The sequence below is a fragment of the Hippoglossus stenolepis genome, chromosome 23 (assembly GCF_022539355.2).
Source record: "Hippoglossus stenolepis isolate QCI-W04-F060 chromosome 23, HSTE1.2, whole genome shotgun sequence".
In the NCBI taxonomy this organism is placed as follows: domain Eukaryota; kingdom Metazoa; phylum Chordata; class Actinopteri; order Pleuronectiformes; family Pleuronectidae; genus Hippoglossus; species Hippoglossus stenolepis.
The window spans coordinates 6,109,608-6,122,238 of NC_061505.1; the positions used below are offsets into that span (position 1 = coordinate 6,109,608).

Sequence of the window (12,631 nt, forward strand, 5' to 3'; positions counted from 1 at the left end):
CTGTCAGCGCCCGCTACGACCCACTGGCCCTGTTTGGTGATAAATACAAACCCTCAGTAGACTTCTGAAGTCCAGAGCAAAGTCAATTTAGTTAAATATCATGATGATGAACATATTTCACTGCTGTCACTGCCTGTCACACAGAACAAAGACAGGGATTCCCCTGGTTTTGTTGGTTCCTGGTTGCCTGCCTAGAACCACATTGTTCATCTGATAATGATGTGGACTGAGGCCATGCTTTGACTTCAAATCCTCCCGTTGGTGCCAAAGTGTTGATGGCTCCTGCAACAATAACAGATCTGCCTCGACTCCCTCTTCCTGTGATCGCAGGGCACTCTGGACATATATGGGCAAACGGCACACAGCTTCTGGAAGGAAGCGGAAGCGGGGATATCCCAGGGAGCAGCCCTGGCTGTTTGTTCACTCACCGGCAGAAATAAAGCGAGAAATAAAAAGATAATTGATGGTTATGAAACCTTTGCTTTTGGAGATGTGCCTTGGGGAGAGCCGTGGGCCTCCAACATGGAGGAAGAGGAGTAAATTGGGTGGGGGTGATGGGAGAGGGACAGTTGACCCAAATCTCATTAACCGCAAAATAATAATAAGCGAGCGCTTGAACTTCACATACTACTACTGCTTATAGAGTGGTAAACAACAAGGTACAACAAGGTACCCTATATAGAGAAAATACATCCATAACACAAAACTCAAAGTAAAGCTGATATATTTACAATCAAATCCCAAAATAAAATAACCTTAAATATCAAAACAATAAACATAAAGAGAGCAGTGAGCCAATCTGAACAATACAAAACACCATCATGTTGATTGTGATTCAACTATTTACTTAAGGAGCAGTTATAGTTTTGGATTCTTTTTTTTGTTCATATTTATTTTCATTTCATACATAGTTACATTTTGAACCGCAACTTGTAAAATTGTGACATTTAAATAAAGATAACAAATTTTACTGTACATATTGATATATTAGTATAAAGTGTATTAAGGTGTGTATATATATATTTGTATATATATACATATTAATACCCCGTTAATACAATTATTACATTTAATTCATGCATCACCCCATAGAAATACAGTGGGGTCGCATTTACATACAGCTGACTCTTGTATTTCTATTTTGAAAACTGTGTGTGACAGACCACCCACCTCTCTGTCTCCCCCTACACACACACACACACACACACACACAACACACACACACACACACACACACACACACACACATGTACACACACACACACCAGCTACGTCACACGTCGGGAATGCGGAGCTGCCGCTGCTGCTGAAGGCCTCAGGATCCGTGACAAAGTAGGTTAACGACGCCCGGGTAAAAAGGAAAAGTTGTCCCGGGACAACTTCCACCGACCCGCGGACGGTTGGACGGGAGGTGGGGGGGTGCAGGGTGTGTTTTCTCCGGCCGGGATCGGACGCTGGGTGTCGGGTTAACTCTCCGCTTCCTCCTCCTCGGTGCGTCGTTAGCCTGGAGGCAAGGCACGAGCTCTGCGCGAGTTCCACACGGGCTAACAACCGAGTAAACAAGCTCGCTTGTTCAAGTTAACTGCCGCTAATCGTGCTAACAAACAAGTAAACAAGTAAACAAGCCCGTTGTTAAAAGGAAACCGCCGCTGATCGTCCTCCATTATGGCTCATTCCATCATGTAAGTGGCTTGTTTTACACACGATGACAGATTCGGGACGAACACGACGTTGATAACGATGAACGGAAGTAACTCGACCATTGAGAACAAAGCAAACATCGTGTGTTTAATGTTGTTGTTGTTGTTTAATGTCGCCTTGTTGTTGATCTGCAGATGAGACCGAAGTGAAGAGGAGCCGCTGTGAAGCTACTGTAAAAGGTAGGACATGCTAACAGGTCGCTACTGTTCATTAGCGGTGGTGTTCACGTTTCATTTTTTTCTTGTTTCATTTCCCACAACATTTTTGCTTTTATTCGTGGTTTGCGTCTTGCTGTTTTAACCGTTTCAGCTAGCACACATAGCCACGTCAAGCTACACGGTGTCAACGTGCTAAGCTAGCGGTTGGCTTTCGCCTTCAAAATAAACAAGAAGCTGCGTAAAAGCTGTGAATACCAACAATGGAGGAGGCCCTGCGTCGAGCTAACGTTGGATTTAACGTATTTTAGCGTCGCTGCGTTGATTCTAGATTGGTTTGTCGTATTTTTGACACGCCTGAGTTAGAGATATTTTATTTTGAAATGTAAAAAAAAAAACACCGGATGTCCTGTCCACTGCCATCAACTGTGACATCAACTGAGCTGCAGCACAAGAAGCCAATAAACAGACCAATGCTCCAGCTTTGTGTTTGGACTCACATGTAAACATCCCACTTTTCCTTTAACACGTGTGATCAAACCCATTGAGATTAATTTCCCAGCCTCAGCCTTCCCCGGATTTGAGTGTGTGCTCATCCGGATTCAGACCGGCGTGCATCAGGTGGACAGTGGAGGTGGTTGGTGGTCACTCTTTTTCCTCCACATGACCACAGTGTCAGGGTTTAATCGTACCTGCAACAACCTAATGAATAGAAGTAATAAAAGAACGAAGAATCGGATCAAAAGGCTTAAATCCTGTGTTTGGAGCGTTGCATTATTGTTTGGCTGCATCATTCTCATCATCCGTCATTATAATCCTCTTACCGACAGGGATTTATGACGGCCACACACAATCAGTCTGAGTGGGCGATTCACTTCTCCGCCCGGACAACACAGATTTGCTTGTGTCTGTGTTTTCCGGAACTGTGTCAATCACACCGTGGATTAGTTTGTGATGCGTAAGCCTGATTTGCTTCGTGCACCAACGTTTATCACAGTAAAATGTGAGTCAATCATTCGTACTTAAGTCCCATCAGAGATTCCCAGAGCACAAAGGGATGTGTTAAAATGTCTTCCATCGCCAAGAGGTTATATTTTCATCTGCATTTGTTTGATAGTTAGCAGAGATACGCAAAAACAACTGGACGGATTACCATGAAACTTTGTGGAAGGATTCGATATGGGTCAGGGAAGAACCCATTACATTTTGGTACAAGTACAAAGTACAAAAATTAACAAATCAATGATCAACATTAGATACATTCTCTTTCCTTCTCTTTCTTTCCTTCACTCACACCACTATCCCGAAGTCAGCACCTTGTCGGCTCAGCTGTGTGCTCCCATGTTATTTATCCCACAGAGAATACATAATATATTGTTATGAGCCAGGTGTCCACATGTACACGGACGCATTTCATTGCACAACATTTCCTGCCTTGTTTTCGTGTCCGCTCTATTTGGAAATCGGTGATACTGGTGTGTAAACACCCGCAGACAATAACCATTGTGGAGGATCGCAACAAATTTGCACCTGTTTGTGTATCTGTATGAGGGTGTACTACATGTGAGCTGGATATATATATATATACATATATATATTTTTTTGTGTGTGTCTCGAAGCGCACAAAAAACACACTCACACAATTTTCTTTTTTTTGTGAGCAATGTCTGAGCTGCTGGAAATCCCCATGTATTTCAGAGTGGCTGCTCTCTTCCTGCTCCTCAACTAGAAACCTATTGTTCCGTGTGTGTGTGTGTATGTCCTCGTTGCCATAGGAAACAAAATCTGAAGCATCCTGTAGTTACCATTGGTTACTTATGACATAAACACATTACAGCTACAGCTTTGTTCATGCAAATCATGGATGAATGCAAAAAACTTAATCACGCACACTAACTTTCAGCAAAGCAAAAGCAACATTGTACTAGTTTGCATTCAGGATGCCATTGTACTGACACAAAAGAAATGCATGCAGCAATTATTCAACAAAATAAAGAAGCATGTACCTTCCTCTTTCTGATCTCAGAAGCGTGCCATGTCCGGTCCCACCTGGCTTCCACCGAGGACTCTGGACAGCCCAGAGCGAGCCGTCCCACAGATGTCCCACTCTGCCGGGTCCGCAATCTACCGAGCCCCCAACAAGAAGAGCGCGTCCGAATTCCGGCCCAAATATGGTCCCTATGACCAGAATGGAGGAGGAGGTGGAGGAGGAGGTGGAGAAATGGTCAACAGGTACATGGCCACTGGACCCACAGGTAAGACAATAACACAAGTCACACACTGGAGTTGGTGATTGGGGTTTAAAAGTATAAGAAAAACCTTTTGTAATACAGCTACACAGGCAGTAGTTTTGAATTATTACACATCAGATTCATACTTCTATTCATTTGTTCTCGCTGCACACACAGTTCCGCATCACTGCCTCAAATGTGGTTATTTATGGCCATTTTGGGGAAGAGATAACTTGCTCTGAACCGTGAAACCTCCGTCATGGCAGCATCATCAGTCACTGTATCTCTGCCTGCTGATATTTTTCTAACATCACTAAGTGGGAACTATACAGTAAGCAGACATTAATATTCTAAGGGAACTGTAAGGTAATCATGTTCTGTAAATGTTTTTCAGGTGTAACAGTAAAACTTGAAAAACGTCCATTTTCGGCCACCTACTAATCAATTAAGTCATTGTGTTTTTGTCGAAGATTAATAGTTTTGCAATGTCTGTTCTTTAATCAAAAGGTGGACCCATTCATCATCCATCTAGCGATCACTATTACCCTCCTCCCCACGGTCCCAAGGAAGATCGCCACTGGAGCCCTCACATGGAAAGCTACGAGCTGATGGTGGGTACATACTTAAATCTGGATCCTCCACTGGAAAAGTGATCCCAATATCATGTAGTAAAGCCTGTTCACGGTTCTTATGTAGTAATGTTTTTCTCATTTTATTCCGATGTTAGCACCGTGGATCTGAAAAGCCTGTGGGCTATCACTCTAAAATAGATGCCGATATCGATTCCCTGACCAGTATGCTCGCTGATCTCGACAGTCACCCACAGGACCCCAGCACACAAGTAGGAAAATACTGTGTGTGTGCATGGTTGAGATAATATTTGCATCATCATTTAATTTTATTATGACTCCATCTCTCCGCAGCTGTACGACAATGTGCCTTACAACAAATACCTCTCAGGGGATCACTACAAGCCTGCACACCAGAGCGCAGCCCCTCCTCAGGGTCGGCCATCCATGGGCTACCCCCCTCACCCCCATAGCCAATACCACCCCGCACCGCCCTACCCCAGCGAGCACCACACACCTCAGTACTCCACCTCCCACCAGCAGGACTACTACTCCTCCTCCTCCTCACCTAAACCCTACCCCCAGCCCGTACCAGCCTCCTACACCACCTCCTCCACCCCTACCGGGCCCAGGTTCAGCGTCCAGGTCAAGACAGCGCAGCCCGTCACCTACTCGCAGACGGGCAGGCAGGCTGAACAGGCCTACACTCCGCCCCCGCCTCGCCAGCATGTGTCACGCCCCCAACACCAGACTCAGGCAAGTCCCCAGGGCTGGTACCCGCCGCACCCCGGTTCACAAGGTCAAGATTTGCACTCTGACACGGGGTACAAGGGGAGTGGCCCGGGGTCTGGAGGAAGAGTCAACCAGGTTCCGATGACTAAGAGAGGGATGGAGACTAATCAGACGGGGGCAGGAGCTGCACAGAATCCTGCTTATCAGTCCGGCAAGGTAGGAGCAAGAATCTGTATCTCAAGTCTGTTGTAAAAACAAAGCATCATGACTTAGATTCTCTACCTGTCTACTAAGATAATAATGCAGTTAAAAGTTTATATCTTCAGCAGGTGTGATTTCATGAAAGTAAGTTTTTGGTTTTCCAGTTACTTACTTAATGTAATTTTATGAATTCTCTCTTTTCAGCAGGGTTTACCAACAACCCGGCCTGAGGAGGAGCTGGACCGACTCACCAAGAAGTTGGTATATGATATGAACCACCCCCCTGCAGAGGACTATTTTGGTACAGTCCCGTCTTGTCCCATTAATGACTTACGACATTACAAAAGCGCTTCAAATAAAACAAAACCGGTTTGTGTTTGATCCTCTGCGTTTCAGGCCGCTGTGCCCGCTGTGGGGACAACGTGGTCGGGGACGGCAGCGGCTGCATCGCCATGGAGCAGGTGTTTCACGTGGAGTGTTTCACGTGCATCACCTGCCACGCCCGTCTCCGGGGACAACCCTTCTACGCCCTGGACAAGAGGAGTTACTGCGAGAGTTGTTACATTGTGAGTTAATTGTTTTTGATGATTTATATTGAAATATTTCCTGGTAAATTGTGATCGTTGCTGTACTTTCCCTAACCATTTCCATGTTTGTGTTCAGAGTACACTAGAGCGCTGTTCAAAGTGCTCCAAGCCCATCCTGGACCGGATCCTGCGCGCCATGGGGAAAGCCTACCACCCTCGCTGTTTCACATGTGTGGTGTGTAACTGCTGCTTGGACGGCGTGCCCTTCACCGTGGACGCCACGTCCCAGATACACTGCATAGACGACTTCCATAGGTACCAACACCTTCACACACACACAAAGCTGAATATTGTTAAACATGCCTGGGTTATCTTTTCTTGGAAGCAAAGCAAAGTATCACTGATTTTCACTAAGTGAGAATTTTGATGGTTGTTGCAGAAAGTATGCGCCGCGCTGCTCGGTGTGTGGCGGGCCTATCATGCCTGAACCGGGCCAGGAGGAGACGGTCAGGATAGTGGCTCTGGATCGGAGCTTCCACGTCAACTGTTACGTCTGTGAGGTGAGTCAACTTCGAAAAATGACAGAATTGCTAAGAAATAAGGTTGAGAGTTTAATTTGAGTCGACTCAGGTTCATTTTGGTTTTAACGTAGGCGAAACAAGTCTAAAAACACCATTAAACGATGACACTTTGAAGTTAACGTGTCTCTGTAGCTCTTTTAAACTTAACGACTTTAGGGACTCGTAAATAATTTATTCAACGATCCTGAAGTTGGCTGGAAAATGTCGGATTAAATTTCCATAAATTATCACATCATCTACAGTTGAATTCACTCGCACTGTGCAAATATTTACAGTACGAGTCCATGTGAAATGACTGGAGTGTCTGTGTTGGACAGGAATGCGGTCTCCTGCTGTCGTCTGAAGGGGAGGGCCGCGGCTGTTACCCGCTGGACGGCCACATCTTGTGCAAGAGCTGCAGCGCTCGCCGCATCCAGGACCTCTCGGCCAAAATCTCCACTGACTGCTAACAGGCGTCCTTTATCCTCCCAACCTGCAGCCCCACTGTTACAAACCCACTGACAGTCCCCGTGGTGTACACACGATCGATATCACAGACAGGATTCCCCCCCTGCTTTGTTCTGTGATATAAATTGCTTTCTTGTTTTTGTTTACAATTTTTTTTTTATATGTGGTTGCTCTGTTCGTGAATTGGCAGACATTGCTGCAGCGCCCTCTGGTGGCCTGCTGTTGCAGTTACATTCACAGAAAGACATTTTCAGTTTCAGCGTTGCCGATACAAGTGACGACGGAGCAACCACGTCGCTTTTTCCCCGTCATTCAAATATCCTACCACATTTTCTGTCTTTTTTTCTTCATACACAACTGCCCCTGCTTTTTACACTCAGCTCAGTATTAGTACAACAGAGGCCTGACCTGCAGGCAGCTTGGGCTCCACTTAACATGTATTCATTCTGGTACTGCTCATCTGGTGGCTTGTACGTTGTTATCAGTGATAGAGATCATGGACATGGAGGTATATGACTGATTCCGACCTTAAAATTTGTATTTCGGAGAGAGAAGCGACATAAATGAGAAGCAGGCTGTTAAACTATGGGATCTGTACATTTGTAAAAGTGCAGAACTGCCTCAAAGCAAGCATCTTAAACACACACACACACACAAAGCAACTGTGACTGTACATAACAGCCTGGGTTGGTTTGTACAGCATGTAGTGCCGTGAATCTTTGCAGTGAGTAGCCTCGTAGCACAAGAAATGTAGACGAACGGATTGTGTAGTTACAAAACAAGGGTGTTTCTCCTCTTTAGCTTTTTACTGAACGCTACTACAACATTTGCTAGAACACATCTCAACATTCAAAGCTCTTAAAATGACTGTTGTTTCTTTTTAAATCACGCAGAATAACCTTTTTGAATGTCTACGATACACAATCTTGCTTTGGTTCTGTTTTGATATTTGTTGATTTGGTTGATACTTGACTGTTACGTTGAAGACAATGGTGCAATGAAGTCCAACGCTAAAGGAAAACGGTGTCAGACGCACATGTGGCGCGAAAACATTAAAAACATGTGACGAGTCTGTATAAACAAACTGAAGTTGTCGTAAATTTCAAAGATTAATTTACTTGACAGATACTTTTACATACTTTTTTTTTGTTGACTTAAATGTAATGAATTCCCCTCTAGAAAGAAAAACATTTATAGTATCTTAGGACCCTCACATGTGAAGTTTCTTTAGATTCGTCCTTGCACTCACGTGGGCCGAGTCTCACATGTTCGGAGACTTTGGAGCAACAGTGTTTGTCACGATCGCGTTTAACCGCCGTTTTTTTCCGTCCTCCTTTTTTGTACACGTGTAACTTAAAGGGCTAGACATTTGAAAACAGCCTTACCTCAAGGACGTCATTCAGTTTCATAACGACCCTCTTTCTTTTTTCTTTTTTTTTTGAAACTGTGAATTCTGCTTATTGTGCGAAAGAACGCGATCTCGCTTAAAAACGGTATTGAGTTGTTAATTTATCTCATGATGTATATACTGCTTTTTGTCATTAAGGTGATCATTTCGATAATGTGTCATTTTAAAAACCTGTAATCATGCCAACTCATTCATTTTTTTAATATCCTTACTGGGTGTTCTGTCTGAAATGCTGTGAATTGGAGCTTGTAGATCAGAGCCCACGGTACCGCAGCAGACGTCAGTCCGCTGATGAATTCACGCCGAGGAGCAGGAGGCATGTTGGTCTGAATAAACAGACTATTGAAGTAGAAATGACAGCTACATGCATGTGAACCCAGTGGTGGATTTTTCTCCTAACGCAGGTTGTAGCCACATGATTTGATTATTAAAATGTCAGAAAGTTCATCTGTGTGTTTGTCACTTTTTGTACAATCGCTGTCATGTTCAAAACCCTTCGCGTGTGGAATTTGTTTCGCCTCTGGTCAGGAAGCTTTTTTGAATCATAACGAGGCTGATTAGGTTGGTTAATTGCTGTCTGTAGCGTTGCTGTTGGAGCAGGTGTAGTTACACTTATGTTTCCTTGATTCCTGATGATGTGATATGGTCATTTTACAATATTTTAGAATAAATTGCTACACATAGAACCTTTAACACATCAAGTTCAGTGGATAGTCAGAGATTGGACTGTGGCTCACTTAAGCCCCAAACGTCTATCCTGGTGATGTCATAGTGATGTCAACAAGAGTATTTATCAGGTTATTAGATCTTGGGCTTGGATACAACTATTTTTGTAAAAGATTATTGAATTTTAACTATAAATTTAGTGATAAAACAACACTATGTAACTCTTGAGCAACAGCGCCCTCTGCAGCCACACATGGAGATTAATTCTGTTGGGCTCTGAGCCAGTAAGGTCTACAGGTCTAGTTGTGCATCATGATCTTGGGGAAAAAAAGGATAATCTCATGTTTGCTGCTTCAATTTTTGACACCTTGTTTAAATTGTCTTCAAACTTCATGAATGTGCACATTCTAAATCCCTGAAATGCCACTTTAACACACCAAGTAATACAGCCTGACAAATTTTCCATTTTAAATCAGAAAATTTTATTTCATATACTGTGTACATCCCTGCCAGTCTTTAAAACATACATCCGTATTATTGTTTACAATCACCAAAACCTGTATATTTGACATCTTGCAGTGGTTACAACAAAAGGGACAAACATGGAGGAATTTACTCTTAAAAGTTTCACACAAAACTATTCCAGCTCTTGGTGTTAACACGAGGTGAACGTCTTCCAGAAGAAGTTGCGGCAGCCTGCTTTGCGTTCTCTTTGAGAGAGGGGAAGGTGCCGCCGCATCACCTCCACTCTTCCTCCCGTCGCCCCCTCCTCCTCCTCCTCCTCCTCCTCTTCCTCCAGCTTGGGCAGCATCTGTTCTACTCTCGTCGCCATCAGCTCAGAGACAAACTGCAACAGCAGCAGGTGAGCGAGAGCCTGAAGGAGAACGGGAAAGGAAATGATTGAAAAAAGAAAGGAAAATAATTTCAAGTCATAAGAAAAAAGAAGAGTGAATCATAGAATCTATCTATATATCCATTCTTATGTCAAAGAAATGAAAACTAAGCACAAATACAAACTAAATATATAGAACTTAACTTAAGAAAATGATAGATATTTCTTTTTATGTCAAATGTAAATATAAATGCATCTTTTCTGAATTGTTTATTCTGTAAAATAAAAGTTTAAATATCTGCAAACAAACATTAATACTGATATATCTGTGAAAGGGTCAAATCTGCTGATAACATCACCCAACCGATACACCAGTGGCGCTCTAATGTGAAATAAACCAGTTACCTTGTCGTTTGTGAGTTCTTCTCTCGGTCTTCTCGTCTGCATGTCCCTGCGTGGAGCGCCGCTGACCAGCAGCACAGAGGAGAGCAAAGCCACCAGAATCACCTGCACCTGCGAGCGGAGCATCTTCACGTTACGACGCCGAACCGAAGATAAAACCTGCTCTTATAAAAAAATATATGACCTCTGAGCAATGAGCGAGGAGGTGGTGCAAGAGTTTAACGTTGTCAGTGTTTGAGCGGGGAAGAGTTGAGCTGATAAATACGTCTCGTCATCCTCGCATCCTCCTCAATCCCAGGCCGAGCGAAGGATGTGATTGGTGGAGGGGAGGAAGCGCTGTTGAGGGTGTGCGTGGTGGAGGTTGTGGTCATAAGTGTCATTGGACGGGATAAGGTCATCACCGGTCGTGACAGCGAGGATCAACAATTCCTGGAATGTATCCAACCGAACCTCCCAGACCTGACTTTTGCGTTTCAAGAACTTTTTAATTGAAAAAATGAAGTGTTGAACATGAGAGAACACAACAAACTGAAGCTTTGTTGTGAATAACTTGTGTCAGCCTTGATTAGCTCGTTAGGCGTCCTGCACAGCACGACTTCCTGTATTGTGTGGAGTGTTGCTAATGACACAATGTGACTCAAATGTTAATGAGGCTGCCTGGACAGTGTGAACCAGTCCAGCTCTACCATCACCATGCAAGCCGTCACTTTGAGGAAAACAAACAAGGGAGATTCACGTGGTATTCAAAGAAAAACCTGACGCACGTGTTTTGTTTGCAGTCTGGATTTGACTGGAAGGATTTTCTATCGTCTTATATTTTGCCCAGAATGAATATTTTAATATCCTAATGTCAAAAGAAAGGGAACGGTCACATGCCTCCTAATCCAGGTGAAGTGTGAGACCCCTGAAAGGTCATAAATTCAATCTGAGGAGTCAAGATGTGATTCCATTGGAGATATTCACTCAGAAATTATACATTTCTGTTGGACGGAAGTCAAATCTGCCATTTACTTTGTGTTTTCAGCTTCATTTACTCTGACATCTTTACTTGCACCTCTGCAGGAATCTCACAAGCGATACCTTTATATACATGATTTTTTTTAATGCTTCGTAAGTTAGAAAGCAGAGAAAAATCCTGCTTCTTCCATCCGCTTTAAATCAATTTTTGTTTTATTCAGCCAGATATCAGAGAAATTAGATGAATAAAACCTGATACTAACAAGTACATGACTCCAATCTTTGCCACATCATACTACAAACTATTCTCGACGCGTTTTTATTTTGTATTCTCATTTTTCATTTGGAAATTATTCAAATAAAATTGGGAAAACAGCTGTGTATTTGAAATATTACAGGTTTAAAAGGAGGACATAATCAAAATCAATATCTTGTTCATTAACCAGTATCATTTTCACTTTCTCGTTCTTTAAATAGACACTGACCTTTTCCCGGGGCCGAGTTTTCCCATTTCTTCTCCACAGGACGCTCGCTGATCAGTCCAATTACTGCGTCTTTAATCACGACACGACTTGTTCTTGACTAACATTTGCTCGTGGAGTGAGGAAGCGGAGGATGTGGTGACTGCAGGCGTCCAGCTGTGCCGCCCTGGATGAGGGAGAGAGCTCCAGCTGTGATGATCTCACAACACACACACACCCAACGCCCACATATGTGCTGCTACATGATACAAAAGAGTGCCAACATTGTGTCAGAGAGGATTAAATAACTATATTAAATTTTTAAAAAATCGTATTTACTGACAATCTTCCCCAAATAGTTTCCCTCGATGTAAATCATGTTGAGAGGGAACGATGCTGGAACATTTTTATTCCCTCGTCACAGCAAAAATGATTAAATATAAAAAATGTAATAGAAGAAAAACTGTTTACTCAACCATTAAAATGAGGTTAGTCAATGTATATTTAGCATAACCTGCATTTAGAGAGAAATACTTTGTTTTAAAAGACAAGAACTGACAATTTGGTTGAATTTGACTTCCTCAAATGACCAAAACTAGAATTTAATTCACATTTAACATCTTTAAAACAATTCACAGCAGAAAAGCAAAAGATTGACTGAAGAACAATGTGACAAGGAGATATTGTCTTGGCTCCTTTGTATACATGCACTGGACATGTGAACATAGTCTGTTCATTAATATAAAAGGTGTCGCCAGAGG

At 43.1% G+C, this 12,631-nt stretch overlaps 2 protein-coding genes across 4 annotated transcripts; one reads left to right on the forward strand and one right to left on the reverse strand.

The window, feature by feature from the left end:
* Nucleotides 1–1,197: 1,197 nt before the first annotated feature.
* trip6 (thyroid hormone receptor interactor 6) lies at nucleotides 1,198–8,997 on the forward strand. 3 transcript variants are annotated; one of them, XM_047338776.1, is made up of 11 exons: nucleotides 1,198–1,332; nucleotides 1,836–1,880; nucleotides 3,883–4,111; nucleotides 4,595–4,698; nucleotides 4,815–4,928; nucleotides 5,011–5,604; nucleotides 5,794–5,890; nucleotides 5,986–6,155; nucleotides 6,253–6,431; nucleotides 6,556–6,676; nucleotides 7,015–8,997. In XM_047338776.1, exons 3-11 carry the CDS (start codon nucleotides 3,892–3,894, stop codon nucleotides 7,144–7,146), a joined length of 1,731 nt encoding a protein of 576 aa, XP_047194732.1. In that variant the 5' UTR covers nucleotides 1,198–1,332; nucleotides 1,836–1,880; nucleotides 3,883–3,891; the 3' UTR covers nucleotides 7,147–8,997. The 3 variants fall into 3 exon arrangements, with proteins under 3 accessions (XP_047194732.1, XP_047194734.1, XP_047194733.1); XM_047338778.1 differs by having other exon boundaries at nucleotides 5,797–5,890; XM_047338777.1 differs by lacking the exon at nucleotides 1,198–1,332 and adding an exon at nucleotides 1,348–1,682.
* A 679-nt stretch (nucleotides 8,998–9,676) lies between these two features.
* Nucleotides 9,677–10,923, reverse strand: sst5 (somatostatin 5). The gene is made up of 2 exons (XM_035148470.2): nucleotides 10,456–10,923; nucleotides 9,677–10,092 (listed from the first exon to the last, which is right to left on the reverse strand). Exons 1-2 carry the CDS (start codon nucleotides 10,576–10,578, stop codon nucleotides 9,874–9,876), a joined length of 342 nt encoding a protein of 113 aa, XP_035004361.2. The 5' UTR covers nucleotides 10,579–10,923; the 3' UTR covers nucleotides 9,677–9,873.
* Between the last annotated feature and the right edge of the window lie 1,708 nt (nucleotides 10,924–12,631).

Bases quoted from the DNA above. Each gene is read 5' to 3' on its own strand.
- trip6 (XM_047338776.1), top strand. From the start codon at position 3,892: ATGTCCGGTCCCACCTGGCTTCCACCGAGGACTCTGGACAGCCCAGAG. The intron at 5,891-5,985 runs GTACAGTCCCGT...TCTGCGTTTCAG, and splicing joins CCCTGCAGAGGACTATTTTG to GCCGCTGTGCCCGCTGTGGG. The intron at 6,432-6,555 runs GTACCAACACCT...TGGTTGTTGCAG, and splicing joins TGCATAGACGACTTCCATAG to AAAGTATGCGCCGCGCTGCT.
- sst5 (XM_035148470.2), bottom strand. From the start codon at position 10,578: ATGCTCCGCTCGCAGGTGCAGGTGATTCTGGTGGCTTTGCTCTCCTCT. The intron at 10,093-10,455 runs GTAACTGGTTTA...GTTCTCCTTCAG, and splicing joins AAGAACTCACAAACGACAAG to GCTCTCGCTCACCTGCTGCT.